This window comes from Vigna unguiculata, chromosome 10 (assembly GCF_004118075.2).
Source record: "Vigna unguiculata cultivar IT97K-499-35 chromosome 10, ASM411807v1, whole genome shotgun sequence".
Classification (NCBI taxonomy): domain Eukaryota; kingdom Viridiplantae; phylum Streptophyta; class Magnoliopsida; order Fabales; family Fabaceae; genus Vigna; species Vigna unguiculata.
In genome coordinates, this window is record NC_040288.1 from 39,098,829 (window position 1) to 39,126,630 (window position 27,802).

At 28.2% G+C, this 27,802-nt stretch overlaps 2 protein-coding genes across 6 annotated transcripts; one reads left to right on the forward strand and one right to left on the reverse strand.

Moving 5' to 3' along the window:
* Window positions 1-3,055: 3,055 nt before the first annotated feature.
* On the reverse strand, window positions 3,056-6,627 carry LOC114166130 (beta-fructofuranosidase, cell wall isozyme-like). Its single transcript, XM_028050800.1, has 7 exons — window positions 6,456-6,627; window positions 6,254-6,262; window positions 4,781-5,637; window positions 4,387-4,545; window positions 3,988-4,226; window positions 3,810-3,900; window positions 3,056-3,266 (listed from the first exon to the last, which is right to left on the reverse strand). The coding sequence occupies exons 1-7, from the start codon at window positions 6,607-6,609 to the stop codon at window positions 3,087-3,089; spliced, it is 1,689 nt and encodes a 562-aa protein (XP_027906601.1). The 5' UTR covers window positions 6,610-6,627; the 3' UTR covers window positions 3,056-3,086.
* A 16,903-nt stretch (window positions 6,628-23,530) lies between these two features.
* Window positions 23,531-27,668, forward strand: LOC114167379 (putative F-box/FBD/LRR-repeat protein At1g78840). Of its 5 annotated transcripts, none has more exons than XM_028052459.1 (5): window positions 23,531-23,799; window positions 24,362-24,868; window positions 24,971-25,518; window positions 25,605-25,784; window positions 27,457-27,668. In XM_028052459.1, the coding sequence occupies exons 1-4, from the start codon at window positions 23,766-23,768 to the stop codon at window positions 25,779-25,781; spliced, it is 1,266 nt and encodes a 421-aa protein (XP_027908260.1). In that variant the 5' UTR covers window positions 23,531-23,765; the 3' UTR covers window positions 25,782-25,784; window positions 27,457-27,668. The 5 variants fall into 5 exon arrangements, with proteins under 5 accessions (XP_027908260.1, XP_027908257.1, XP_027908262.1 ...); XM_028052461.1 differs by having other exon boundaries at window positions 23,532-23,799; window positions 24,310-24,868; XM_028052456.1 differs by having other exon boundaries at window positions 24,362-25,518.
* The last annotated feature ends 134 nt before the right edge of the window (window positions 27,669-27,802 follow it).

Below are 27,802 nucleotides of genomic sequence, written 5' to 3' on the forward strand. Positions count from 1 at the left end.
TGTTCAACAGAAAATAGTAAAAAAAAATTAAGTATAAAATCTTGACTCTAGAATATATGACTAATGAAACCAAAGTATAAATGAAAGCTAATAAAAAACAACTCGCTTTTAATCGTTGTTTTCGTTTTATTTTTAAACTTCTCAAAATTTAATTAAACTGTTGTTTAAAACTGGTGATTAATAATAAGGATAGATCTTATATTTTTTCTTCTTTAACGGCAATAGAGATGACCTAGTATTATGGAAATTAATTTTAGGGTTAAATATATTTTTTGTTTCTCAAATTTCAGTAAATTTTAAAATTAGTTCATTTTAAAATTTTATACCAATTTAGTCATTTATCTTTATAAATGTATGAATTTAGTTCTTCTTATCAAATTTTGGTAGACATTTTTAAACGCATTTTATAATAATATTTGAATTAACATTGAAACAAAAATATATCAAATGGTATAAATAATTCAAAATATTATAATGAATTTAGTCATTTTACTCCTTACTTACTTTGTTAAAAAATGTACAATAAATCGTTCTTGTCCTAAATAAATGATTTGAGAAAAAAAATTTGACTGGGCAAAGCAGTTAATGCATTGATGTTGAAACCCTAACCAATGCTATGAAGAGGTCGTCTTATTAGCATTCCTCCATGCAATAAATAACACGTGATGAAACCATTTTAAATGTTTGAATCCAAAATTAAAATATTTTTGAGAATTTTCTTATTAAAGACTTTACATTTTAATAAAAAAAATATAAAAACACTTAATTTGTGTCTAAATATAATCTGAGGTATTTGGTATCTACCGATTACTTTTGGTATCTAGAAAATACTTTTAATTTTGAATTTAAATTACTTTTAACAAGGTGGTTTGACCTATCTACTAATGGATACACAAAATTTAATCCATTTTTCAATTTTAATATTCATTTATCAAAAAGTGATATTGTCCATTACAATACTTATTCGAGTTAATGTCTTATATATTTAAATTGGTTAATTATTTATAATTGACAAAATTTAAATTATTATTAGAAGAATATGGTCTGGTAATTTTTGTTGTTGAAAGATATTTTGATCATCTTCAATGAAGTTGAGACGTATGAATTGCATATACATAAATTAGTTTAGAAGAAAATTCTTTGAAACTCCACCTATTATCGTGTACCTATTGTTCCAATTTACACAAATTTTATTCTCAAAACCAGCATTTTAACAACAATTATCATGCAAATTGAAATAATAATTGGCAATTTTATCATCACAACTAAAAAAATTCATATTTCCAACCAATTTTGTTTTAAATTTTTTTATAAGAAGTATTTATAAAATTTGTTACGAAAAAAAGTTACATTAAATTACTACCAATTTTTTTATAAAACATTTTTTACAATAAATTTGGTAAGAAATACTTATGAATTTTATAATTTTATAAAAAATAATTATTTACAAAAGAAATTATCTACTAATTAAGATTCTTAGAAAAAATAGTAAAAAAAAGATTTTTTTATAAATTATTTTAATAAATTTACAAAAAAATCTGATGTAATATAAAAATTTTTAGTAGTAAATCATTCCAATTATTTTTGTAAAAATTTGTGAATGATTTAAACTAAAGAAATCTTTCGCTCCAAAAGTCTAGAATGCAAAGAGTAGGAAAAAGAGAAAAAAAAGAATGAATATAAAGTCACTTTGAACCATTTTGTTATAATTTTTCAAGTGAACAACCTTATGAGTAATGAAACCTAAGTACAAATGAAAGCTAATAAAAAAACAACTCACACACTTTTAATTGTAATTATTTTTTATTTTAATTTCTCAAATTTTAATAAACTATTGTTTAAAATACTTTAACACTGGTGATTAACAATAAGGATGGATCTTATTAAGATTTTTTTTTCTTTAATGACAATAGAGGTAACCTATGGAAATTAATTTCGCAACATAAAAATTCTACCCATTACTTGGTAAAAGATGTACAGTTGCTCATTCTTGTCAGAAATAAATGATTTGAGAAAAATAAATTTGACTGAGCAAAGCAATTAATGCATTAATGTTGAAAACCTAACAAATGCTAAGAACAGGTCTTATTAGCATTCCTCCATGCAATAAATAACAGGAGATAAAACCATTTTACATATGTTTTTGGATACAAAATTAAAATACTTTTGGGATTTTTCTTATTAAATACTTTACATTTTTAATAAAAATATAAAAAACTCAATTTGTGCCTAAATATACCTTGGGTCATCTGGTATATCCACAAGTTAGTTTTGTTAAATAAAACTATATTTAGAAAAAATATATCTAGAAGATACTTTTAATTTTGAATTTAAATTACTTTTGAAAGGTGGGTTGACTTTGATCTAGCAAGATAATTCGTAAAATTTAAATATTTTTTTAATTTTATTATTCTTTTACTAAAGTGATATTTTCTATAACCATACTTATTAGAGTTAATATTTTCTATATTATAGTTCTTATTAAGAAGTGGGTTTTTAAGGATAGACTTTTTTTTTAACAAATGGTTCTGGTACTATGTTAAGAAGTAGATTTTTAAGTCTAATTCAACTCTATAAAAATAGTTTATAAAATAAAATATATACTTTATTTATATATTATGAAATTGTCTCATCTCTTATCTTATCAATATGAGATTTTCAACCTTCATCAAAATTTTCTACCAAAATTTTACTTCAATTTTATTTCTTCTTTTATGATTGATGTGTAGAAGATAATTGTGTGATCACATTATAGCTAGAGGACAATGTCCTTAATTATGTGACTATATAATAAAGTGAGAATAGACCAATAAGAAATATTTATCATGGAAAACCTTACTATAATCATAAATGTTGAATCAACATAAGATAATCATTGTACCAGTCATGGATATTCTCAAACTGCAGTTAAAGCTGGAAGAATAAATAGTAAAATATGTTGGTGACATCATTTTTCTTAAATAATTTTTTAAGTTTGTCAGCTTATCAAATATTAAATTTGGATAATCACATGCATATTATTGTTAGCCTAATGATTCTTTGAGGCTTTGATAAAAGTAAAAATTATAATAATTCTCTTTCTAATTTCACTTTATGTGTGCTTTTTTCATGCTCCAAGCACTGAATCTTGTAATCTTGACATCTGCAGTACCATTATTGAAAGCATATATTTGTGCTTTATCATTTATTGCTAATGTTGGATAAACTCTGGCAGTGATGCACCCTCTTCCTTCTCCTCCAAAACTCTCTACTACTGAATGATCAACCTGTGTAAGAGAGAAACTACTTCGTTAGAAAAATCAAAATTATTTAACAAAAAAATAGCCAAAGATGAATATCTCTTACTACTTAAACATTTTTTTTAGTCATCTTGTCATTACTATCTAATTTGCGATAAAAAAAAATAGAGAGCAGTTAAGAAATAAATTTTAAATCTAAATCAATTTTTATATAAAAATCTTCGTAAAGTGAAATTTATATTTATTTATTTATGTATTATAAATTGATTTTATTTTTGATTAATATGAAATTCTAACATATTTTTTCTGAGTATAAACATCTCGAACGTGAAATTAGACCTTATAGATAATTTTGATAGCATAATTTGATAGCGAATGAAATAATAGACTCAACAAATAATTAATTCTGTTAAGATAAATTCTAATTTATGATTCTGTTAGTAGATTAAAAAACAGACTTTAAATCTAATTTAACCTAAAAATCAGTTGGTAAGATAAATTTTACATTTATTTATACCGTCTAAATTTGGTATTATATCTAATTATGTAATACTTTCAAGAGGAACTTACCAAGGTTCTCAATGATAACTTCTCCTTAAGAGGATTCACGTCTACAAAAGTTCCATAAGTGGTCAAATCATTGTTCTTATTTAAGGAAGACCTGCCATGAATGCATTTGCATGATATGAGAAGAGTTTGAAGAGAAATTGAGTTGATGGAAATAATAAGAGGGTACATACAAATTAACCTGCTCTGGTCACTGCACAAGAGTACCAAATATTTTTGTTGGTATCTGAATATTGTGAAGAAAACTGATGTGAACTCTTGCAATCCCTCTGAAGCAAAAACCAGCAAACCAAAAGGACCCAATCCACTTCTGAGGGATGAAGAACCCTTTCTGCTACACAGAATTTGGGGGTCAGTCCAATACTTCAATTTTTCAGCCCTTCCCAATTCACTCACTTCAAATGAAATTTCAACATCAGCCTGCAAAGGAAAAGTTATTAACTTTGATGTGTGTACTACTATTATAATATCTGTGACATTTGATCCTGGTTTTCGTCGATACCTTAGTTTTTCATAAAAAAACACTTCTGCAACCATGATCCTGATCATACATATTTTAAAACCTTTAAGTAAAACTTACCTGTGTTGCTGTGACACCATTAATTTGAAGAAATTTGCCTCCTTTTAAGGTTTGGGGTGACAAGTTAACTGGTTTTTCTCGCAGCTTTTTAATTTCCTCCACTGGCCACTGTACCAATTGTTTACCAGATTTATGCAGCCAAATAGCCCTTGGAATTGTCTGCAAAAACACATGTGCATCATTCACCAAATCATTTGAGGTCAAATTCATTTTCTAAAGGAAAAAGAAAAAAACTGTGGAGCCATTGTATGAGTTGGCTCGTGATTTTTTAAATCATGTCATCTAATTATTTGAGCCTAGAGTCAACACTCATTGATTTGATCAAGTTTTGTCTTGATTGAGAAAACCAATGATAAAAAAAATTTAACAAAATGTTGCAATGCAATGAACTTACATGGATTCCAGACCATCCTTTCTTGATATCATCAGCAACACTTGAAGATTCGTTCACCCACCCAAGCAAAACCCTTCTCTTCTCTCCATCATCAAAGAAGGTTTTTGAGGCATAGTATTTTCCATAATCATATCTTAAAACAAATTCTTCAAACCCTTTATCAGGGATAAACCTATCTCTGGCACCATTGTAACTCCCAATCATGTAGTAATCATGTTTTTTATCATCCAAACTAACCTTAAGCACATGCCTCACATAATCATCATTCACTGATGTGTCAACACCCAATTGGCCATTCTTCAAAACTGGGAAAAAATCTGGACATTCCCACATTCCACTGCCTAGGGTTGAATGCAGAGGGTGTTTGGCTTGAACCCAATCAGAAAAATCTTTGCTTCTATACAAAAGTGCCATTCCCCTACTTCTTCTTTTGCTTCCAACAAGCACTCTCCAGTGTCCATCTTGACCTAGCCAAGCAGTGGAGGGATCCCTAAATGAACTTGAATTGATCTCATTAGCACTAGTTGGTGCCATTAGAGGGTTTTTTGTGGACTTCACCCATTCCCTGAGAAAAGGGTCAGACAAATTTTTAGGCTTTGCCATGTTTTGAACCTGCTGATTCAGTGGGTTGATTCCAGTGTATAAAATTGCTGGTTTATTACCAGGTAACACTGTGGCTGATCCTGACCAACAACCATTTATATCCGACGGCTGAGATGGGAAGATTGCAGGATCCAGTGGGGTCCAGTTCACAAGATCCTTTGACACTGAATGTGCCCACACAATATTTCCCCAAACTGCACCTTTAGGATTGTACTGATAGAACAGATGATAAAGTCCTCCATATCTCAATGGTCCTAAAGTAAAGACAATTTCTCATTTTTCATTGCAGAATAATAAGAGATAGTAAACAAGAACACGTATCAACTTGTTAATTCTTTAAACTATTGTTGTTAGATTCAAAATAATGAGTCCTTTTACGCGTCTTCTCTTTACTATATTCTATTCAAAAGAATCACGCCATGACACTTAGTCTCTGTTAACATGTCCATTTTTAAATTAGACAGAAACATTAAAAAACTTAGTACCTTTGACTTCACTTTTTATCTACATGTTTATTATATACAAAAAAGCCGACCAAATGAAAGAAACTTCTTCATCGATTACATGCTGTTTTTTTTTTCTTTTTCTCTGTCCCTACTCTATTTTAGCTCAATATATTTACGTTATATAGTAAATGATTTCTTCTACTGCTTCTTTGTAAGTTCCGTTCAACACACTCTGAGAAACATCAGTTTTCTGGTATTAAACGTTTCAACCATCATGAATTTCCAGAAATTCTGAAATAACTAGATGAATATGAGAATAGGGTGATGGTGAGATATATTACAACATGGATTGAAGGAAACTATATATACTAAGATATGAAAAACAGAAGCACTAAGAGAACTGAGAACTGAAAACTGAACTAACCATTTGGATCTGCAAGTCCAAACACAGCCGCGTATCCATTTCAGGGGTAACATGTCATCAAATGACAAAAAACAAGAAGAAACTGTGTGTTAGAGACATGAAATATTTGAACAACAAAGAAAATGAAAAGAATGGAAAGAAAGGAACAAAGGGTAGAAGAGAAAATTTGAGATGAGTTGAAGGAAAAAAGTTGTATATATACCATTAATCCAATTCTTTGGAGGTTGGAAGTGATAAGCTGTTCTGTAAGGTTGATTATAAGAATCAGAAGAAAAAGTGTGAAGATTGGTAGCTGCAGTGCCATAAATGGCAGAAAAGAGAGTGAACAGAGAAATGGTAGAGATGAACATGGTCATGGATGTTATGTGATAATGTCTCGGAGGAAGCAGGTGAACTCAAGTATCTATTTATATACATAACGTACAGTAATTATTATGCGAATAATACTATAATTATCATTTTTCTTATTTCATCTTTTATTCTCTCACATATAACTTAATTAGTATGAGTTATTAATCGATGTACTATTACTTTTTTATGTGAAAGAATCAATCGGTAGGAACAAGACAATAAAAAAGAATAAGGGGAGAAAAATAAACAACACAGAATCGATATGCACAACGTCTAGTATCCATCGTTTATGGCTAGGACTACTAGGATATCTAATCTCATTCGTTTCCCTAGATTTCGTCTCTCAGTGTCAGTGTCGGCCTAACAGAGTGCTTTTGCCGTTGGTATTCTTTTCGATCTTTACGCATTTCACCGCTCCACCGGAAATTCTCTCTGCCCCTACCGTACTCCAGCTTGGTAGTTTCCACCGTCTGTCCAGGGTTGAGTCCTAGTATTTGACGACGAACTTAAAAAGCCACCTACAGACGCTTTACGCCCAATAATTCTAGATAACGCTTGCATCCTCTGTCTTACCGCGACTGCTGGCACAGAATTAGCCAATGTTTATTTCCCGGATAACATCAATAACTCATACTAAATTATGTCAAAAATGAGAATCAATATATAATTTTTATTTTTTATTCTCTCACATAACTTAATTAGTATAAATTATTAATTAATGTATTATTATATTTTATTTGAAAGAATCAATAATTTACATTAAATTATGTAAAAAATGAGAATCAAAATTATATATAATATTTTTAAGAAAAATAGTTTTCCGTGTCTAATTATATCAGAATTGTAAATATGAAAAAATCTTTGAATTGTTTATCACTTATATATGTCAGAATCTACATAAAAAATATAACAGTGACAATTTTGTAACGATAGATTCGTTTAACAGGGTGGAGTGAAATTGAAACATGACAGAGAAGCAATCAGCAAAGGAAGTAAACAAATTTAGTGTCAGAATATTGAAGTCAACGAAACTATTGAAGAGCAGCAGCGTCATTTCTTTAAGCATGTATGTTTGGTACAGACAAAAAGAAATTAGAGTGAATCAGAATAGAAGGAAAAGTTACAATGTAGTGTCACAATATTTTTTCAATAAAATAATATAATAAATAATCTTTAAATAATTGTATTAATTAATAAGTAAATACACAAAGAGTAAAGTAAATTTTGTGTGTGTCGTGATTTAATTGTATTTTCTTAATGTCAAGTTGCTTTAGTATTGTGTTTTTATGATCATGTTGATTGATCTTAATGTGTATTTTATTTTCTGCTAATTTCATAAATCAAATAAAACCATTGATTTTTCCAATAAATCGTGATGGTGATGATATATTTTTTCAAATTTAAGAAAAAAAATATTATTATCTAAAAAAGTAACTGTTTTCCAGCTTATCCGCAATTTGTCATGTAGTTTAATTGAAAACAAAAGTTTAAAGAAATCAATAGAAACAAATAAGAAGATTGTAATAAAAAAATATGGAAAATGTCATTGAACATGTTTATTTTTAATTATTTTCTGTTAAATATAAATCTAATTAAATCTATTTTTTTATTCTCGTTCGTCAGTGAAATTTATAGCTTTTAAAGATAATTTTAAGACTTAAATACAGTTTTGATATCTATTTTTGTTTGTTTTATGAAAAAATATCTTTTAACAATGTCAACGTGACAATAAGTCATTCGATAAAAGAAAGGTTTAGTGAAACTTGAAAAAGGGAGAGAAAGATTTTTATCTGTTTTTAACTTTTTTTAATTTAAAAAAAAAAAAATCATGTATCAAGTCAACATTGTATTATGTGGCGATATCAGTGTCACAAATCAAGTTAGTCTCAGTGTTACTTGTCAAGTCATTATCAGTGTCATTGTATCAGTCAGTATTATTGACTCGTGTTTTATATTCAATTTAATTTAAATGTTTGTTCATCTTGTTCATTTTAGTCTCAGTTTTTATTACTTTTGTTCAATGTAGTTCCAGATTTGTCCATCTACAAATTAAAACCAAATTTAATTTTTATACAAATGTTACTTAAATTTTTATTAAAATTCACACTTTTATTAAAAATAATTTAGATTTTTCCATTTAATTTTAAAAATAGTAAATAATTATTCTTCTAATTTTAAAAATAATAAAGAAATTTCCTTCTAATTTTAAAAATAATGAAGAATTTTCTTTCTAATTTTAAAAATAATGAAGAATTTTTCTTCTATTTTAAAAATAGATTAAAATTTTCTTTCTAAAGTTAAAAATAATGAAGAATTTTTCTTCTAATTCTAAAAATAAAGAAGAATTTTTCTTCTAATTTAAAAAATAGTAAAATAATTTCCTTCTAATTTTAAAAATAATGAAGAATTTTCTTTATGATTTAAAAAATTAATAAAGAGTTTTCCTTCTAATCTTTAAAATAAATTAGAATTTTCTTCTAATTTTATTAATTATGAAGAATTTTCCTTCTAATTTTAAAAATAAATTACAATTTTCCTTCTGATTTAAAATTAATCAAGAATTTTATTTCTAATTTTAAAAATAAATTATAATATTTTCTTCTAGTTTCAAAAATAGTAAATAATTTTCCTTCAACTTTTAAAAATAATGAATAGTTTTCCTACAAATTGTTAAAAAAAATGAAGACTTTTCTTTTTAATTTTAAAAATAATTAAATTTTCCTTCTAATTTTAAAAACAAAGAAGAATTTTATTTTTAATTTTAAAAATAGGAAAGAATTTTCCTTATACTTTTAAAAATAATGAAAATTTTTCATTATAATTTTAAAAATAATAAAAAGTTCCCTTCTATTTTTTAAAATAATGAAGATTTTTTTTTCTAATTTGTAAAATAGTGAAGAATTTTCTTTTTAATTTTTAAAATAATGAAAATTTTGCGATATAGTTTAATTGAAAACAAAAATTAAAAGAAATCATTAGAAACAAATCCAAATATTGTAACAAAAAATATGGAAAATATCCTTAAACATGTTTATTTTTAATTATTTTCTATTAAATATGAATCTAATTAAAAAAAATGTATTCCCAATCGTAAGTGAAACTTATAGCTTTTAAAGTTAACATATTATATATATATATATATATATATATATATATATATATATATATATATAAATTGGATTACTTCCTAAAAATAATTATGATGTAGATTGGGTTCATAAGCCCCTCATAAATAATTTAACTTATTTTAATCTCTACTGATAATAGTAATTGTGTATAGTACAAAGTGATTTGTGCATTATAACATTGCATGTTACTTCATCGCAAATGGAGGAGCAGTCCCTTCTTTTGTAGTATTATCTTCAAATTTGCTTCTTCAATCTTCAAATTCATTATTTTCTATATATTTACACAAGTGGTCCAATGAGGTCATAAAATAATACATTCAATGAGGCCATAATATAATATTCAACTAGATTTGCTTCTCCTCGAGATCATCTAAAAAAAATCAAATAATATTATATAAATAATCTCAAGATACATATCATTTATGAACTTAAATTAGTCTTAAAATTCTGATTATCTCTCAAGTAATTTTTTAAATATTTACGAACAATAAATTATATCAAATTAGTAATTATATATATTATAGTGTACAAATAAATTTATAAATATATATTCTTACTATTTTTATTGTTGAATGATTTAAAATTTAAATTTATCTATATTTTTATTCTTAAAAATTATATATATATATATATATATATATATATATATATATATATATATATATAGACAGAGAGAGAAATATTACTTAAAAGTTGAATGAAAAAATAGAAAAAATAGTGATACTTAAATGGCTGGGTTGCAGAGCAATTCCTAGGAGCTGTTTCTTGTCCTAATGTGTTAGGTCTTCCTGATGTTTGCCTCTTTTGTATTATTGATCATGAAATTAGTTAGAAATTATATTTTAAACAGACAAAATATTAAGATTATATTTCAAACAGATACAAGTAACAGAAACTTATAATATATAAATAAATAACTAATCACATTTATTTAAGTTTTGGTAAAATTTACATAATTATTTCTTTCATTATTATGTTGCTAAACCTCTCCTATTATTATTTTTTTTTTCTGCAATGATAGCATCTCACTTCGTATCTCGCGTCGCTTCATTCCAGTTTTTTTCATTGTTTTTTGTTGTGACTTTTTTACTTTTTTTTCTCAATCATCTCATATTTAGTTTAATTTAAATATTATAAAATTCATTAATTTTTTAATACAATTTTTGTACTACATATTAAATTAAATAGTTATTATAGAAAAATAGTTTAAATAAATTATTTAGTGTATAATATGATATTAAAATTTAGATCTTCCCAAAATAGTGACATTATTTAATAAAAAATATTTTTTTAATTTTTTTTTCAGTAAATGAATGATGAATAAGTTTTGATAAATAATAGATCATATAGTGACAATAATTATTAAAAAATCAAATAAATATATTTATGTATCTTCAAATATAGACTATTAAAATATATTCATACAATATATTTATTTATTTTTAATAAAATGATTATTAAAATTATTCTCCGTCAAATATGATTTTGTAATAAGTATGAATTAATAATTTTACTTGTAATATATAGAGATTTGTTTAATACATACCATTAACAAATAATGTTTTATATGTTATTTCAAATTCAAACTTGTAATAACCTCAACTTTTATACACTTCATTCATGTATATCATAACATACTGATCATACACTTTTATTTATTTATATACATTCATGTATATCACATTTCCTTTTATCATGCAAAATTTACGCAATGCATAAATTACTAATTCATTCTATTTTAATATCTTTGAAAAAATACTGATAAATAATAAATTATATGTAGCAAACATGATAAAAATAATTAAAAGACCAATAAATATATATATATATATATATGTTTACAAATTGTTCTTTAATATTAGTATTATTATGTATATTTAAATATAGGGTATTAAAATAAATTCCTATTATATATGTATTTATTTTTAATAAAATAATTACTAAATTTTTTTTCAATCAGATATAATTCTTTAAATAAGAATCTATCTATAAAATTTTGTTGATGGAAATATATGTGTGTAATTTCTTCTTTAAATAAGAATATATCTATAAAATTTTGTTGATGAAAATATATGTGTGTAATTTTGAATTTGATAGATTTTCAAAATTCAATCCAATTTAATAAAATATTTTAATCCAATTTAAACCAATTTACCTTTTTCATTATACGCATTTTAATTTTAATTTTTAGATTCACTCATATTATTTTGAATTGGTTTAAATAAAATTTATAAGAAAATATGTTTTATCACTTTTTTTTTTTCAAAAAAGACATGTTTTTACGTGAAATTGAAATATTTTCACAAGACTTTAACTCTTCTTCCTTGTAATTCACGATATTCTCTTTTTTATTTCCTGTTCGAGATGTAAATATCATGATAAGTCAAATATATATTAATTTTTGTTTATAAAATAATTTGAAATTATATCAAGCAAATAAAATTTATGAAATTAAGATATATGGTAAAGGTTTCATTGGGGTTGAATTTCATGCATCAAATCAATATGAAAACACTAACAATATATTTTTTCTGGCTCACAATTCAATTAAAATTAGAGAAAAATAATGCACTTGATCAGTAGTTTTGAACTCAATCATGGATTGCAAAGCAAGGAGCACAATAGGGATTAAGATTGTGATGTGCAAGCTTATCATTGGTCATTGGTGAGTTGTCATTACCACCATGAAGTCATCATCGTATAGCCTCAGCTTCATAAATAAAACCATTTGCAGTTACATATGGATCTCACATCACTTCCGACAAAATAAGAACACATGCAGGGAGAATTTTCTTAGTTATCAGTTGTACATTCAAAGATGTATCACTCCAGCGATTGAAAACTATATTACAAAGAGAAAAAAAAATCAAAAGTAGACAAAGCTAGTTAACAAAATCAACACTAAAAACAAAATAATATAATTTGAAAACTCCAAATCATGAGAAAAACTACAACGGTTATCTAATGACGGTTAAAGAATAACATTATTTGAAATTTTTTATGACATACAAACAAATTTTTCCATGTCTTTTGACCTTAATTACACTTACATTTTCCAAAGCATGAATTTAATTCAAACCTCACAACACTCAACTACAAGAGTATAAAAAAAGTCAATATAAGCTTAAAATGACTTTGACTTAGGGCATTTAAAACCATAAACTTAGAATCCATTGTATAACCACTATCACCCACTCCATTTCTTATCCTAAGTGATGTGAGACTTTGGAAAATGTATTATTTTTATCAACTCAATAAACTCCACCATGATTAAAATAAACACATCTTCCTTTTTATTTTCATTGTCTACACCAACAATCATACCCCACCATAAAGATTATACTTACTTGAAATTAAAGCATTCCAATAATTTTCTTTCACCGCATTGTCTGCATCAATATTAGTCAATGTTTGTGCAAAATCACCACACACCATATATCAATGCTAACCAATGCTCATGTATAAAACAATAACAACATACTTTCCATCGCACCAACACGGTGACTTATCCGCAAATCGTGACATTTCCATCAAATTCTTTTTGTCAACACTTGCAAATGCCATGACAACTTCAACCATAATTATAATTTCTCAACAACAAGAAAATCATCTTTTTTGGTATAAAAAATTAAATTAAACTGCAATCACGTAACATACTAAGAATATATTAATTTTAGTTGAAAAATTATTTTATTTACTTTTGAAGTTTGTATGGAAAAGTGTCACATTAAAAATTGTGAACTTCTATTATCTTCACTTATATATATTATATATATATTCTAACATATTAAATCATGGATAAATTTTGTACACAAAAGAGATTAAATGTGGTTTTTTAGAAATGTAAAATGAATTATATACATTTTTGTGAAATCATTTTCCACAACACGTACAATTTGATATATATCTTGTTCTTATCTAAACTATGTTATCACTTAGTCATATACATGCATGCACAAATGGTCAACACTTTGTTTCAACCATCAACCTTTATCATGCTCTTCCACTCACTTCATCTATATCCCTTTGTATAAAGTTTTTATTATGTTTCTCGTGACTTTGGCTTCAAAAAGTTCTAAAAGTTTTAATTTATACTTTATCACTCCTACTTTCTTCATTGTTCCTTCAATTTTATTTGGTTAATTTATTATAAAACTTTTACATATGTTGTTTTTATTGTAAAAAAATGAATAATGATAAAAAAGGTATATGTGCTACCTTTCAAGAGAGTGTTGATTTAGAAATAAAAATATTTTTCAAATTCTTTGTTTACCTTTTAATTCATATTTTTTTCCTCGTATATGACGTCACATTAATTTGCAAATTATTTGATCAAATTCAAGTGGTAGCCCAACCCATTCAAGTTTTAAACTAAACCTAATAATCTAAAGTATTTTCTTCTTACACCCTCACAATTTCTATTTGCACCAATGACTATTTTAATGTTCGTGAAATTTTTTGGATCACCTACTTTGGAAATCTTCTGGAAAAGGTTTTTCAGAATTTTCCAAACATGATTTCTACATCAGAATTTTTTAAAGATTTAATTATGTCTATATAAATTATAAAATATTTTAGAATTTTAAGTAACTTTAAAAATTATTTCCATGACTTTAGTCATTATTACATCAACCTAGGGATGACAATTAGGGTGCGGTCTGCGGGCCCGCAGAAAAAATGCGAGGCGGACCAGGATAGTGAGTCCGCATAGGCCCGCGGCCCGCGCGGGTCGGCCCGCAAGCCCGCATAAAATTTTAAAAAAGAAAAATTGCACTTGTGTATATTAATTACTTCTTTTATGGACTCTTGCATTAACATTTCAAATTCTTGTATAACTGGAAAAGACAAGTATTATGTAATTTTTAATGTGCTAAAATTTAAAGAATACATTGTGTATGTCATAGTATGAATATGATGAAAATGTTGAATTATCAATTTATCATCTAATTCCCCAAAGTTTTTACTTAATTTTGTGAACTTCTTAAAATTTCTCAATTTTTAAACATTTAAAGTTTTATCATAAAAAAAATTAAAAAAATTTTAAAAAAAAGTGGGCCGGCCCACGGAATTGCGGGCCAACGTATATGCGGGGCGGACCAGAGTATGCGACCCGCATAAAATGTACGGGACGGGGCGAATCGGTCCGCAGTGTGCGAGCCTTATGCTGGACGGGCCTAAACGGGACAGGCCGGCCCGCATTGCCACCCCTACATCAATCGTTAAAAGAAGAGATTGTTCACAGAAGACTCTTACAACAAAATAAAATGTGGTGAAATTTGAGAAATGTAAGGAGGCAAAATATTAGCCATGTCACAATTAAAATACGAATTCAATTAAAAAATATAACTTTTTAATATTTAATAGCCCACACAAATTTAATAAAAAGTTAATTAAAAATATTCAAATTTATCGACTTGAAATTTAATTAATCACCAAATAAGATTTTTGAAATCAAATTTTATATCTTCCGAGATACATGGAATGAGTATGAGTATTAAAAAATAAGTTTCGTGTAATGCCAAGATCACAAAAGTGTTGTGACAATGAAAAAGGATAATTTAGTCTTTTTCTTGGTAGAACTGGATGTAGTCAATAATAATAGGGGTGGAAGAAGTAAAAACCCAACGCAATCATGCATTCGGTTATTTTGGACAAGATAGTGTGAGATAGGATTTTTTTTTAAGTTCGTGTTTCACATTTTTTTTTTAAAGCATTTATACCTAGCACATTAGGATAATGTAGATATGCTGAACTGGCTTGGGTTTTCAATTTACCATCAATAATCAATATAAGATAAGGATTTCAAATCACTAATATCCTATTAGGGTTGTCTTGAGTCATATTTAAATATTTGATTAATTCAATTTAATTTTTGAATCCAAAATTTTATTTGATCATCTAATTTATAGAATTAATTGGATATAAAGTATTCAGATTATGAGTCAATATGGTGAACTATTCAAATTATATTCACAATGAGTAAATTTCCTTTTTTTAAATAATTTTTTTTAAAATTTGAAACAAAATAAATAATATAATTATTTTAAAAATTATGAAAAGGAACAAGAATTTAATTTGTTTCTCATTGGTTAGTCTTTTCCAATCGGAAGCATTTATTAGGGACGGGCCTATTTATATAGCTTTCAAAATAGGTTGGAATCCGCAAGCCAACTCGGTCCACTATGGATTTGGACCGGGTTGGGTTGAAATTTTTTTACAAATTTCAGTACAAGTTAATTTTGACCCAGTCTACTTAGAATTCGACTCACTTGGATTGAACTCGTGGTGAGCCAGGTTGACTCATCAACCAACAAATAAAGGGTCACACAAGTGCTTTTTATTATATTGGGCTTTGTATTTGGGACGAGTTAGGTTGTTTTTTTAACCAACACATTGGTAATTTGTATTGAAGTTTATTTAGATTTTAACATCCTTTTGGATTGTATTTGGATTCTATCGAAGTTTATTTAGATTTTAATCATAATTATAATTTAGTTTTCTTTAGACTGAAGAAAAAAAAATTGTATTTTTTTTAATTGTGAGCCAACCTGTTTAACCCACAAACCCGTGGTGAGCCGGGATAGGTTCAAAATTTTTTGTCTCGTTAATTAGTGAGTTAGGTTTGGTTGACTCACTAAGTGGTCAACCCGTGATGGGTTTGGTCGTGCCAGGCCGGGTTACCCGTTTTGACAACTCTACCTATTTATATAAGGACAATGATATATAACTAAATTTTGACAACGTGGGTCTTATTTTTCTAGAAACTACGAAGTTAGAAACATAAAAAAGTAACGTGGTTTGTTGTTTCTATATCTAAAATCCAAGTAATATTGTTGTTCTTACCATTAGAGACCTTCTCACCAATAGAATCAGAAATGAGATTGTTCACTTTGTGTGAGACTTCACTTTTGGCTTCTTGAATCATCTTCATGATTTGATGCATTTGTTCATCTGAGAATAGATCACCTTCCTTGTTTACTCGTTGATCTTGTTGTTTGATCATTGTCTTATCCTTCTCAACAATAATGTGATAAGTGTGAAAAATGCTTATTATTCATATTTGATTAGACCTCTTAATTGTATTTATTCATGTGTTTTGTGAAAATATTTATGATGTTTTTAGTTTGTTTTTTTTTCAAATAGGTATACTTTGTATTTTATTGGGGATTATTGTATAGGAAAGTGAAGGATTGAAGAAGAAGTGAGAGTTAGACTGTCACGATCGTGTCGCCCAGCGAGCATGCCAGGTCGCCAGTGAGATTGCCAGGTCGCTCAGCGAGAAAGTTATCTCGCCCAAAAAGAAGATGGTTTTTTGAAGCGGTCATAGTTTCGAAAGTTACACGAAATTGGGGTGCTGGTATGTGGGAACGCAACAGAGTCAGGAAAAACACGGGAAATGTAATTACAGGGCAAGAAAAACTCAAATTACTTCATTCATTCCATCAATTTCATCCAACTTTTGTGCCTAGATGCTTAGGAGTGACTAAACTCCTCTTTCATTGGGGTTGGATGTAATGAACTTGTATTCTTTGTAATTTTCCTATGCAATATGATCTTTGTCTTTGTTCATATGTTTTATCTTAGTTATTATTGTGCATGATGGAAATCTTTGTTAGTTGGTTGTATCTAATCATTGGAAAATGAATTGGAACTCAACCTTGGATAGAACAACCATGAGATTGGGTTCTAGGAATAGACGTAATCTCTAGGTCATTCTAGACATTGAATCTTAATGCAAGTCTTGTGTTATTTAAGGGATTAATGTTTTGGCACATTGACTTAGAACTTGCCTTTAAGGAATTAGGGTTAGTGAGCTTATAATGTGGATGTTTGAGCAAGATAGAGATATTGTATGGGAAATATTGCATTATTATGGTTCATAAAATCCAACCTTAGTGAAGTCTTTCCTAAATTATTTCATAACTTCAGTGTTCAGTAATTTTGTTTGTTTATCTTGTGAATTAAATCAACCATTAATGTTGTCATCATTGCTAAAATTAGTAAATAATTACAATTAGACAAACAAACACAAATCCCTTGGGAAAATGATACTTGTACTTCCATTTTACTACTTCTAACGAATTGGTACACTTGTCAAAGAGTCAACACAATGTTGTTAATAACCTTTTCACTTTTGGTGTTGTACCAAGAAGGATAGTCGTGCTTAGCATAACACTCATCTACTATGTGGTATAGTTTGTGGCGATAACTACATTGTTTGCCATTATTTTGGTTTTTGTTCTCGCCTCGTCCTTGTCCCTTCCAACTCTCATTATTCTTGGAGTTTCTTTGACCTTCAGTATTTGCAATACTGAACAAAACCTTACTTTCTTTTATGATGATCCCAATTAATTGACGTTCTTATTGCATAACAAGAGAGAAGACGCGATTTATACCTGGTAATGTCTCCATCAACATAATTTGTGTTTTTACAATACTATAAATGCCATTGAGACCTTTTAGAAAACACATGATATACTTAGATTCTTTGTGCTTGATAATATTTTTAATGAAATCACAATCACATTTAACCTTATAGGTGCAACCTAACATTGGTATGAGATATTTAAGTTCCTCCCACAATGCCTTTAGATCCATGAAGAAACATGTGACTAATCTTTCTCCTTGTTTGGTTGAGTGTAGTTCTTGGAGAAGGTCAGAGATCCTAAAATGATCTCCCTTGGAAAAACGCTTATATAGATCGTCCCATAAATTTTTCGTCTTTTCAATGTACATAACACCTTGAAACACATGATTACACTCAATCCTTTAGTTATATTTATCACATGCATACACACATTAATAAGGATCACATACGGGTCCACATAATCCACATACTAATCCAAAAATATCTTCATACACCTTCTGAAAGTCTTCTATTGAGCATTTTCTACCAAATACTTAAAACCTAACTCATTTTCTCTCATCAGGTATACAAACCTCGACTACATAAATTAGGATGGATTTAAAGTATATAATTACCTACACCTTAACATGCATTGTAATTTCAAAATCCAACATATTATTTGACGACACAATTAACCTTTTTCATCTTCTCATCACTAGATATCTCAATCTGTATGCCTTAAACCACTATTAAAGTTAGAAACATTTATTACAATATAAATATTTGCTTAATACCCACCATCATCCACAAATCAGATATAATATCATACTTGTGACATCAAAATCACAAAGCATACATCCACTTCATTTAAATTAAAGTAATAATCATTTAAGCATACAATTAGACAATTTATGCATATAAATTGTGCTTAACTCAAAACTAAAAATTGTCATGCCTAAACCTTAAGACTTAAAATGAACTAGGACTTGGATTTGAAAAAAAAAAGATAGACTATAGTTTTATAATTAAAGACAAAGACTCTAGTTAACCAAGTACATCAGATGCACATGCAAAGAGTGTTCTATTGCTCTATATTGATAAGTGCCAAAATTAAGTAAAGATTCATAGAAAAGTCTGGCACTTATGTTTTTAACTTGTGTTCATTTGATTTTGATTCCCCTAATTTAAGTAAAAATGAGGTTTAGTCACATGTTTCCAAGTTTTTGTTGAACAGAAGTCACTTGATCCCTGTTTTGTGTAAATTTAAGGTAAAGTAGAGTATAAAGAGGAAAGAACTTAAGAGGAGCAAAGGAGAAAGCAAGAAATAGATAAAATAGGGAAGAAATTCTGCCAAGGTCGCTCAAACCAAAAAAATCTCGCTCAAGCTAAAACTAGTGCCACCATTCTCGCCTAAGCGACGAAGGACCTCGCCTAAGCGAGAGCTTGTGCAGTGGAGATCATCTCTTACCGCCATTCTCGCCCAAGCGAGATCTGATGCTGCAAATCTCGCCTAAGCGAGAGTTCGTGAAGAAGCCTATGCAGTTGTGTGATTCTCGCTCAAGCTAGAACTGGGTTGCCTAAGCGAGACCCTTTTTTCAGCTCGAAGTACTCTGACTCGACTAAGCGAGATATTTTCTTCAGCACTTCTTGCCCAAGCGAGACCCTTTCTTCAACATGAAGTACTCTATCTTGCCCAAGCGAGATTTAGTAGCCCAAACAAGATTTCGTGCTGTATATATATTCTCGAAGTTTAGAAAGGAAACTAGCTAGAGTTTTTGGAGAAGAAATATAGACCCGCTGGAGAGCTACAACCAAGAGCAGAGCATAAATCATCGTTTTCTTCTTCTTCTTTTTCTTCTTCTTTAGTTCTTAGGATTTGATAGCTATCATGAGTGGCTAATCTCTTTCCTTGGGATTGAATGTAATCTACTCGAACCTGGATGTAATTTGGTGATATTTATATATAACATTTATGTTTTTACTCAATATTGGTATTATTGTTTTGTTCTTAATGCTTGATTCTATGTAATTAATAGGTGTCTTGATTTTGATTTTTAGATCTGACTGGAAAATATTTTTGAAAATCTGATTTGAACAATGATACTTGATATACTGTGATGCTAGGAATAGATCTCAATATATCAATTGCTTATAACACTCGACCGTAATGTTGGATAGTTTGCTGAATATGTGAGGAATCAATATTTAGGGAACTAATCTTATGAATTTTATACGCGAGGGATCAATATAAATAATTTTTGAGTGTTGCATCAATATTGGTATTTTCAGATGTTATGTATTATATTCATCCAGATTACAGACAAGATTGATAGATGAAATTCAATCTCAGTTTCTTTTACTGAATTTTTGTAAACTTTTATGCTTTTACTAAATTAATTTTATGAAATAGTCAATGATAAATCAAATTAAAATCTTTATACATAGGCTGATTGAGATGATTATTTATTTTCACTGAATTCGTTCATCGTGAGTTCAACACTCTTACTTCAAATCATTATATTAAAGTTGATTTTTGGTACGCTTGCCAAGAGATCAACATATATGCGAACCTTTTTTAGTTTCAACAAGTAATTGGCGAACATAATGGCAACTTGAACCAATGTTTACCAACTTCCAATATCACAAAAGAATATTAAATATAAAAATGCAATGAACATTCTTTAGTTTTCCTCTCAAAAAGTTTTGCCTTTATATGCAACACCATAATCTCGTACTCAACTTGCAACTCAAGATCTTAAAATATGGCATGCAAATTACAAGTATCTTTAGAAAGACAAATTTTATTTTTAAATTTGTTAACCAAATCATAAATAAACTAGTTTTCCTTACTTAGACTTTATATTACTTAATAAGGCAAGACAACTTTCAACATTTATAGGTCCTAATAATTATTTAGTTTTGAGACAATTCCAAAATTTTCAAGTAGTTTAAGGGGTGATTACATTTTGAAAAGAACAAGATTTAAGGAAATGGAAGTTGAGTGAGGATGGAAAAAAGAGAGAAGAAAAAAAGTAAAAATGAAAGGCTGGCAAATGATAAAAAAGAAAAGAAAAGGAGTCTTTACAATAATGATGAATTAAAATTATAGTTAAATATATTTTTTATTTTTAAACTTTGACACAAATTTTGAATTCTTTATTGTTACAAGCTTAAAAATAAATAGATACAGTCTTTCTAAACTAATTGAGTTAAAAAATAGTATTTTAGATTGACATTTGAGTTGTTTATATCATTTGACATATTTTAGTTCACATATTAAGTAAAATGTTTTTTAACACATAAAAAAAATTAACCTCGTTGAATTGAAATAACCATATCCATTTAATTTTAAAGTTTAAGACCAAAATGTATTAAAATTTATGACGAAAATGAATTTTAATTTTATGTGGAGCAATGTTATTCTCATTAGAATGATTAATTCATTGTTGTATTAAATATTTAATAAAAGAAATGTTATTTTTCATTGAATCTTGTCATTTGATATTAAAAATATACCCTAAACAAGTTAAGGTTAACAACAAAATAAGTCCCACAAAATTCATATAAATAAATATATTTAGGAAAGATATAAACCATAAAAATATAAATATAATACCTATGAGTCTAGACGTTTCATTTCCAAACAAGAATGCGTTAACATAAGTCAAGCCAAACATTACATAACAAAGTAACATAAAATTGTACAAAAATTAAAAAAAGGTTAAATATGATTTTGTCCCCTTAACTTTCAGTGAACTTTGGAATCAATCCATTTCGAAACTTTGGATCAATTTAGTTTTTAATCTTTCGAAATATGTTGATTTAGTCCTTTTAATTAAATTTTATTAGGTTTATTTGATATTTCGTACGCATTTCAGGATTGTATTTGAGTTGTTTATACTGTTTGACACATTTCTGTTTTAATGTTAAGTCAAATACTATTATGAAACACACTTGAGATGTCAAATAAACTTAACAAAATTTGATTAAAAGAACTAAATCCACGTATTTTGAGAGAAAGATGACTAAATTGGTCCAAAGTTTTGAAATAGACTAATTCCAAAATTCACTAAGAGTTAATGAATCAAAAATATATTTAACCCAAATAAAATACTAAAACATATGAAAAAAAAATCAAATTTTGTATATTTTAGTAATATTCAAAATTATCTTATTTTTTACTAATTTATTTGAATTTTCAAACTTTTTCAAAATTCTTTATTCAAACTCAATAATTTATCATAAATAATTTTTAAGTTGAAAAAATAGTCGTATTCCATAAAAAAAATCCCAAAAATATAGTAAATATGTAAAATATAACGTATATATCCAGTCATTTTCTGATGCATTTCCGACAAAACTCTTATTAACATTAAATATTTAACGTTTGTTATGAGATCAAATAATTTAATTTTATTCTTAAAAACATTAATGTTAAAAAAAAACAATTAAAATGAGGATAGGTCATTGAACTACTAGAAAATAAATTAATAAAGAGTTGTCATTTTGAAAAAAAAAACATTAAATAGTTAAATGTTGAAAAAATAATTCATTAATTACAATCTTGAAAATTTATTAAATTACTATCTTTTAACATTTGTATTATCAAATCTATACCACATTAACTGTAATGTTTACAAAAAAAAAATCATAAAAACTATAATATTAAAAGGTTTTAAATAATTCATTAAATATAAAGATATATTGAACAAATAAACAAAGAAATAACTTGAAGTTGTAAATGCATATTTATTTAGTTTGAATTATGCAACGTCTTAACCTAAGACAAGTCTTTGTAATATTTATATGAAATTAGATTACCAAGCTTTTCATGAACACTATTAAAACACAGAACAATAAGAAATTTATAACTAAATCAGTCCATACATAAATTAAAAATTTAGAACTTTTATAAAAATAATTTATGTATAAATTAATTCTAACTTATAAAAAAATTATTTATTTTATTAATATTCTCCAAACACATATTTAGAAATAGATGTGGAAGATGAACATATTTAACATCCAATCAAACATGTTATACCTAATGTGATTTCAACTTAGCATTTGTTTCAACTAAAATCATTTAAGGAAGGTTATGCCATTGGTGTTGTAGATCAATTGAAGGGGCTAATTTCCCCACCCCATAATTTATCTCATTTATTTTTCAATTAATATAAGAGTAATATTTTTGAAATAAATTTAATATGATTGCCTTGTATTGAATTAGAAAAAATTGAACTCCATAAATGAATAAATGTGCATATTAATTATTATTAATAATTGTAAAGAAATAAATAAATGTCTTACATTCATTTATGCCAATTCATGAAAAATAGTGATATGCATACCTTAATTGTTACAAGGGGTGAATAAAAATATGATTTTTTTCCTCTTTTTGTCTTAGTTTCCACAACCAGAAGATCAAAGGCATGTAGAAAGCCTAAAAGGCCATTGAAAAACATAATTGTGAGAGACTTTGGTCGCAGCAATTGGGTGGTACCAAAAGGAGGCAATAAAACTATTGAATTTGGAAGCTTTGTTAGCAGTAATATAAGAGAGAGAAGAAGACTCATCCACTTCTCTCCCATTTCCAAACCTTATTCACACAACACAATACAAAAAACCTCTCTTTAGAGCCAGAATTTCAAACACACTCGCCTCTCACTGCGCGTGCCCTTCAAACATGACCATCTTCTTCTTCCTAGGACCTCTCTCAGGTGCAAAACCCCTTTTCCTTTTTCAACTTCTTATTGATTTCTCTTTTCATTTCCTTGATTCACAACTTGTTGCTGTGTCTTTCTGTGATTTTTTTCAACTGGGGGATGGTAAAGGTGGGTTTTTTTATTGTTACTCATAACTTGAATACGTTTTGGCCGGGGAAGTTTACTTGTGGGGTTTGTGGGTACTTGGATTCGTGAGTCAAGATTCAGACTTTACTGTGTTCGGGGATTGAATTAGAGAAGATTGCAAACGGATAATTTTTTGATGTAGGGGAATTCTGGGACTGTGTTTTCATGGGTAGGGACTTCTTTTTACTGTCATGTTGTTTCAATTATTATCAGAGGTTGCGTCGAAAAGATAAAAAGAATCTGTCTGGATTGTATTTGTAAGGTTTTTTTTTTCTTTCTGTATTTCTAATAGGTTTATAACTTAACTGAACATACTGATATGCATTTTTTTTTTCTCATTATTTTCCATTTTTCTTGTTTATGTCGGATTCTTCATAGAGTAATAGTGGTACTTATCTCTAGATCATTTCAAATTTGGAATGATTTGAAGGGAACATGATTGGAAGCTTCAACCAGACTGATTCAATCGAGTGCTGTGAAGCTGCAATGCAGAAATCCTATTCTCAGGAATCTGGTCCTGTCATGAAGAAGTCAAAAACCAGAACTTTGGCTTCTCAGAATGTAGATTATTGTGAAATGGCAGAGAGTGAGGACAGGCTTAGTGACATGCCAGATTGTCTTATTCATCACATCTTGTCATTTCTGGAAACAAAGGATGCTATTCAAACTTCTGTTTTATCAAAGAGGTGGAGGTATCTTTGGGTTTCAGTTCCCTGCTTGAATTTCAGTAGCAAATCATTCACCCGGTTGGTTGATTTCAAGAAGTTTGTGCTGTGGGTTCTAAACCACCGTGATTCTTCTCATGTCAAGCTTCTTGTTTACTATCGCTTCGGGGTAGATTATGCCACAGATCAACATCTATTGAATAAGGTTATTGAGTATGCAGCATCACATGGGGTTGAAGAAATCAAAATCAATCTCCGTGCAAAAACATCTGGTAGTCCTCCTGTTGAAATTCCTTTGTCTCTATTTTCTTGCCAATCTTTGAAAAAGCTTGAGTTAAAAGATTGCCATCCTACGAATGTGTCATCCCCTATAGGTTGCAAATCATTGGACTTGTTGCATCTGGAACAGTTTGCAATGGATCCTGCTGCTGCGGACTTTTCAAATCCATTTGCAAGTTTGGCAGAACTATTTGGTTTTACAACGTTGACAACTCTGCATCTAAATAACTTCACTCTGTGTTACACAGGAATTGACTGTCTGGATCCATTTGCTAATTGTGTCCATATGAAGAACTTGCACTTAAGTGAAATGTCCTTTAAGTCAGATTTGAACCCTAAGGATTTTGTGATATCAGCTCCCAAACTCAGTAACTTGAATCTAATGTGCAACCGCTTTAAATGCAAGATTGTAGTTTCTGCACCACAGCTTTCCAATTTCACTTACTTGTATTCTACACCTTGTGCTTTCTTTGAGTTCCGGCTTCCATCTTTGGATGGCTTGGTCATTGATATTCATGAACCACATGACCGATTTGAAAAATGTCGTCGAAGGAAAAGAGAGGAGACTCTACATGGTTTGATCAATATGTTACGCGGATATCATAGTGCAGAAGCTGTTAAACTATCTTTCTGCACAGCTGCGGTATGGAGAAGTTTCTGTTATGTTTGTGTCTATGCCTGCAATTGTTGGCTTATGTATAATTTTTTAAAGAACTTTTTGAATTTCAGGTTACTTGTGGGACTGCAGCCCTGTTAAAACCAGAACGTTTGCCTCCTAGTAAATTGAAGTCATTGAACTTTGGAGTGGGATCAACATATAAAATCTTCATCAACAACCTTGACCATATAACTGCCTACTTCCGCAATTGTTCTCAGCATGCAGACTTTGAGATTGTGGCTGTTTAGAAGGTATTCATAAGTCCTATTCATTCAATGATATTTTGTTCTCTCTTTGTTACCGTAATACTGATTATATTCCTTAATTTGTCTGTCATAGTTCATCATATATCTTTCAATAATAAAATAAAAGAGCTTGGTTCAATGGTTGGTTGACATTTGTAATCAGTGTATAATACTAAAATTTTCCACCTAGTCTTACATTTTGCTCACATAGTTGTTCCATGACTTGAAAACTTTTAGACAACAAGTAAATTCATTTGCCTTTAATTTTTGTATGTGGTGCGATTCACTGAATTTTATATGCTTTTAGCATGTTCAAAAGTTTGATGAGCTATTGAACATGCTCATTGCTATTTGTTTGAAGTTCAGATTCTCTGCTGGATTTTTTGATATTATCCTCTGCTGTGCCTGCAAAATATGATGTTGGTATTTTAATTTTTTTCAAACATATTTTAAAACATCAACATCAATGTTTATCAGTATATTTTGAAGACACAAAGAACAACACAGAGAAATCCAGCAGAGAATCCAAATTCATTTGTTTGCATTGTTGTCTCTCTCTTTCCAATGTGTGTTTGATGGCTAACATAAAAAGTAGTAGATAATAGATTTTAATTTCCCTAACCCCCAACGCTCTCTTTCTCGACCCATTTATTCTCTATTTTCATTGAGTTGCTGTAACACCTGCCTAACAACACTCTCTATGAACCAGTGATTACAATCCTTTTCATGTTTCAAACCAAAACTGTCAATGCTTGTGATAATTTTGGGGTTGTAGTTCATGTTAGCATTTTGTTGCATCACGACGACTCATCATGTCTTGGTAATTCTGTCATTTGCATGCCATTTATAGCATTTATATTTGAGAGTTTATCAGAATTGTATTTTTTTCCCACCTCTTATTGAGCCCTCTCAAGACTTCTCAGAATTGTATTCTTTCCTACCTCTCATTGAGCTCTGTTAAGAGTTTATCAGAATTGTATTCTTTCTTACCTCTTACAGAGCTCTCTAGTCATATCATATCCATCTTCTTTTTGTTTGATCTTAACTACCAATTAAGCTGAAAAATTCTTAGTCAATGTAATACTTAGACTATATGTGTTTGGTATTTTTGTTTTCATCATTAATAGGGTATTTTTATGATTAAAAGTAGAAGCCTATCAGCTTGAACACATGACAGTTTGGATCTTTGATGCAATGAAAAATTGAAAGTCTAATTTCTATATTTACACATCTAATTTATAAATTTGATATTTATAGTTTATTTTTCAAAAATCAACCACGTTGAGAACAGAGATATGGCTAAATTATAATATATAAGTTGATGCAAACCTAGTCTTCTAAATCTGTTTTATAAGATTGAATTAGATTTAAATTCCGTGTTCTTAAAAGAAAGATATATTTTCATTTGTGTTTCATACTTATGAAAGCAAAATGAAATAAGATAGTTTATACAGTTAATATTTTGCAGATGTGCACTTGTTAATAAACCTTTCTTTGAGTTTTCTATTATGTCTCTGACCATATAAAATTATTGAATGTCAGTGTTTGTAAATATGATATTAAGTATCTCATGAATGGAAGATCTTTGATTATAATTTCTTTATCTTTATTTTAAACTTTTAAGAACTCTCTGGATTTGTTTGACAGAATTGATGTTCACTTTTTCTTAATTTTGCAGATACTTTGGAGAGGAGGTTTGACTCATGCTGAGACGGGATTAACCCAATACTTGGATCCGAATGATTCAAACAAGGATTAGTGTTTGGTATAGTTTTATTGGAAAAAAAGTTGGATAAATTCATGGGTTGATTTTTGATAAACAGGCTATAATGAAATAGAAATTCAAATGTTTCTTTTTTTTTTTTGCAAATATGTATCATGATTCTGGTTTATAGTCATATTTTGCCCCTCCCTGTCATATCCAAATACAGACATTTTTATATTTTAAAATAAATTGAAAATTAGTGTTTAATTAGATTATAACAATTGTTGATTTTTATATCAATTAATTTTAGTATTATAAT

Coding starts and splice junctions, on each gene's coding strand:
- LOC114166130 (XM_028050800.1), bottom strand. CDS start 6,609: ATGACCATGTTCATCTCTACCATTTCTCTGTTCACTCTCTTTTCTGCC. Junction 4,546..4,780: donor AAGGATGGTCTGGAATCCAT/GTAAGTTCATTG, acceptor GTGTTTTTGCAG/ACAATTCCAAGGGCTATTTG. Junction 4,227..4,386: donor ATGGTGTCACAGCAACACAG/GTAAGTTTTACT, acceptor TTTCCTTTGCAG/GCTGATGTTGAAATTTCATT.
- LOC114167379 (XM_028052456.1), top strand. CDS start 23,766: ATGACCATCTTCTTCTTCCTAGGACCTCTCTCAG. Junction 23,800..24,361: donor CTTCCTAGGACCTCTCTCAG/GTGCAAAACCCC, acceptor AATGATTTGAAG/GGAACATGATTGGAAGCTTC. Junction 25,519..25,604: donor TATCTTTCTGCACAGCTGCG/GTATGGAGAAGT, acceptor TTTGAATTTCAG/GTTACTTGTGGGACTGCAGC.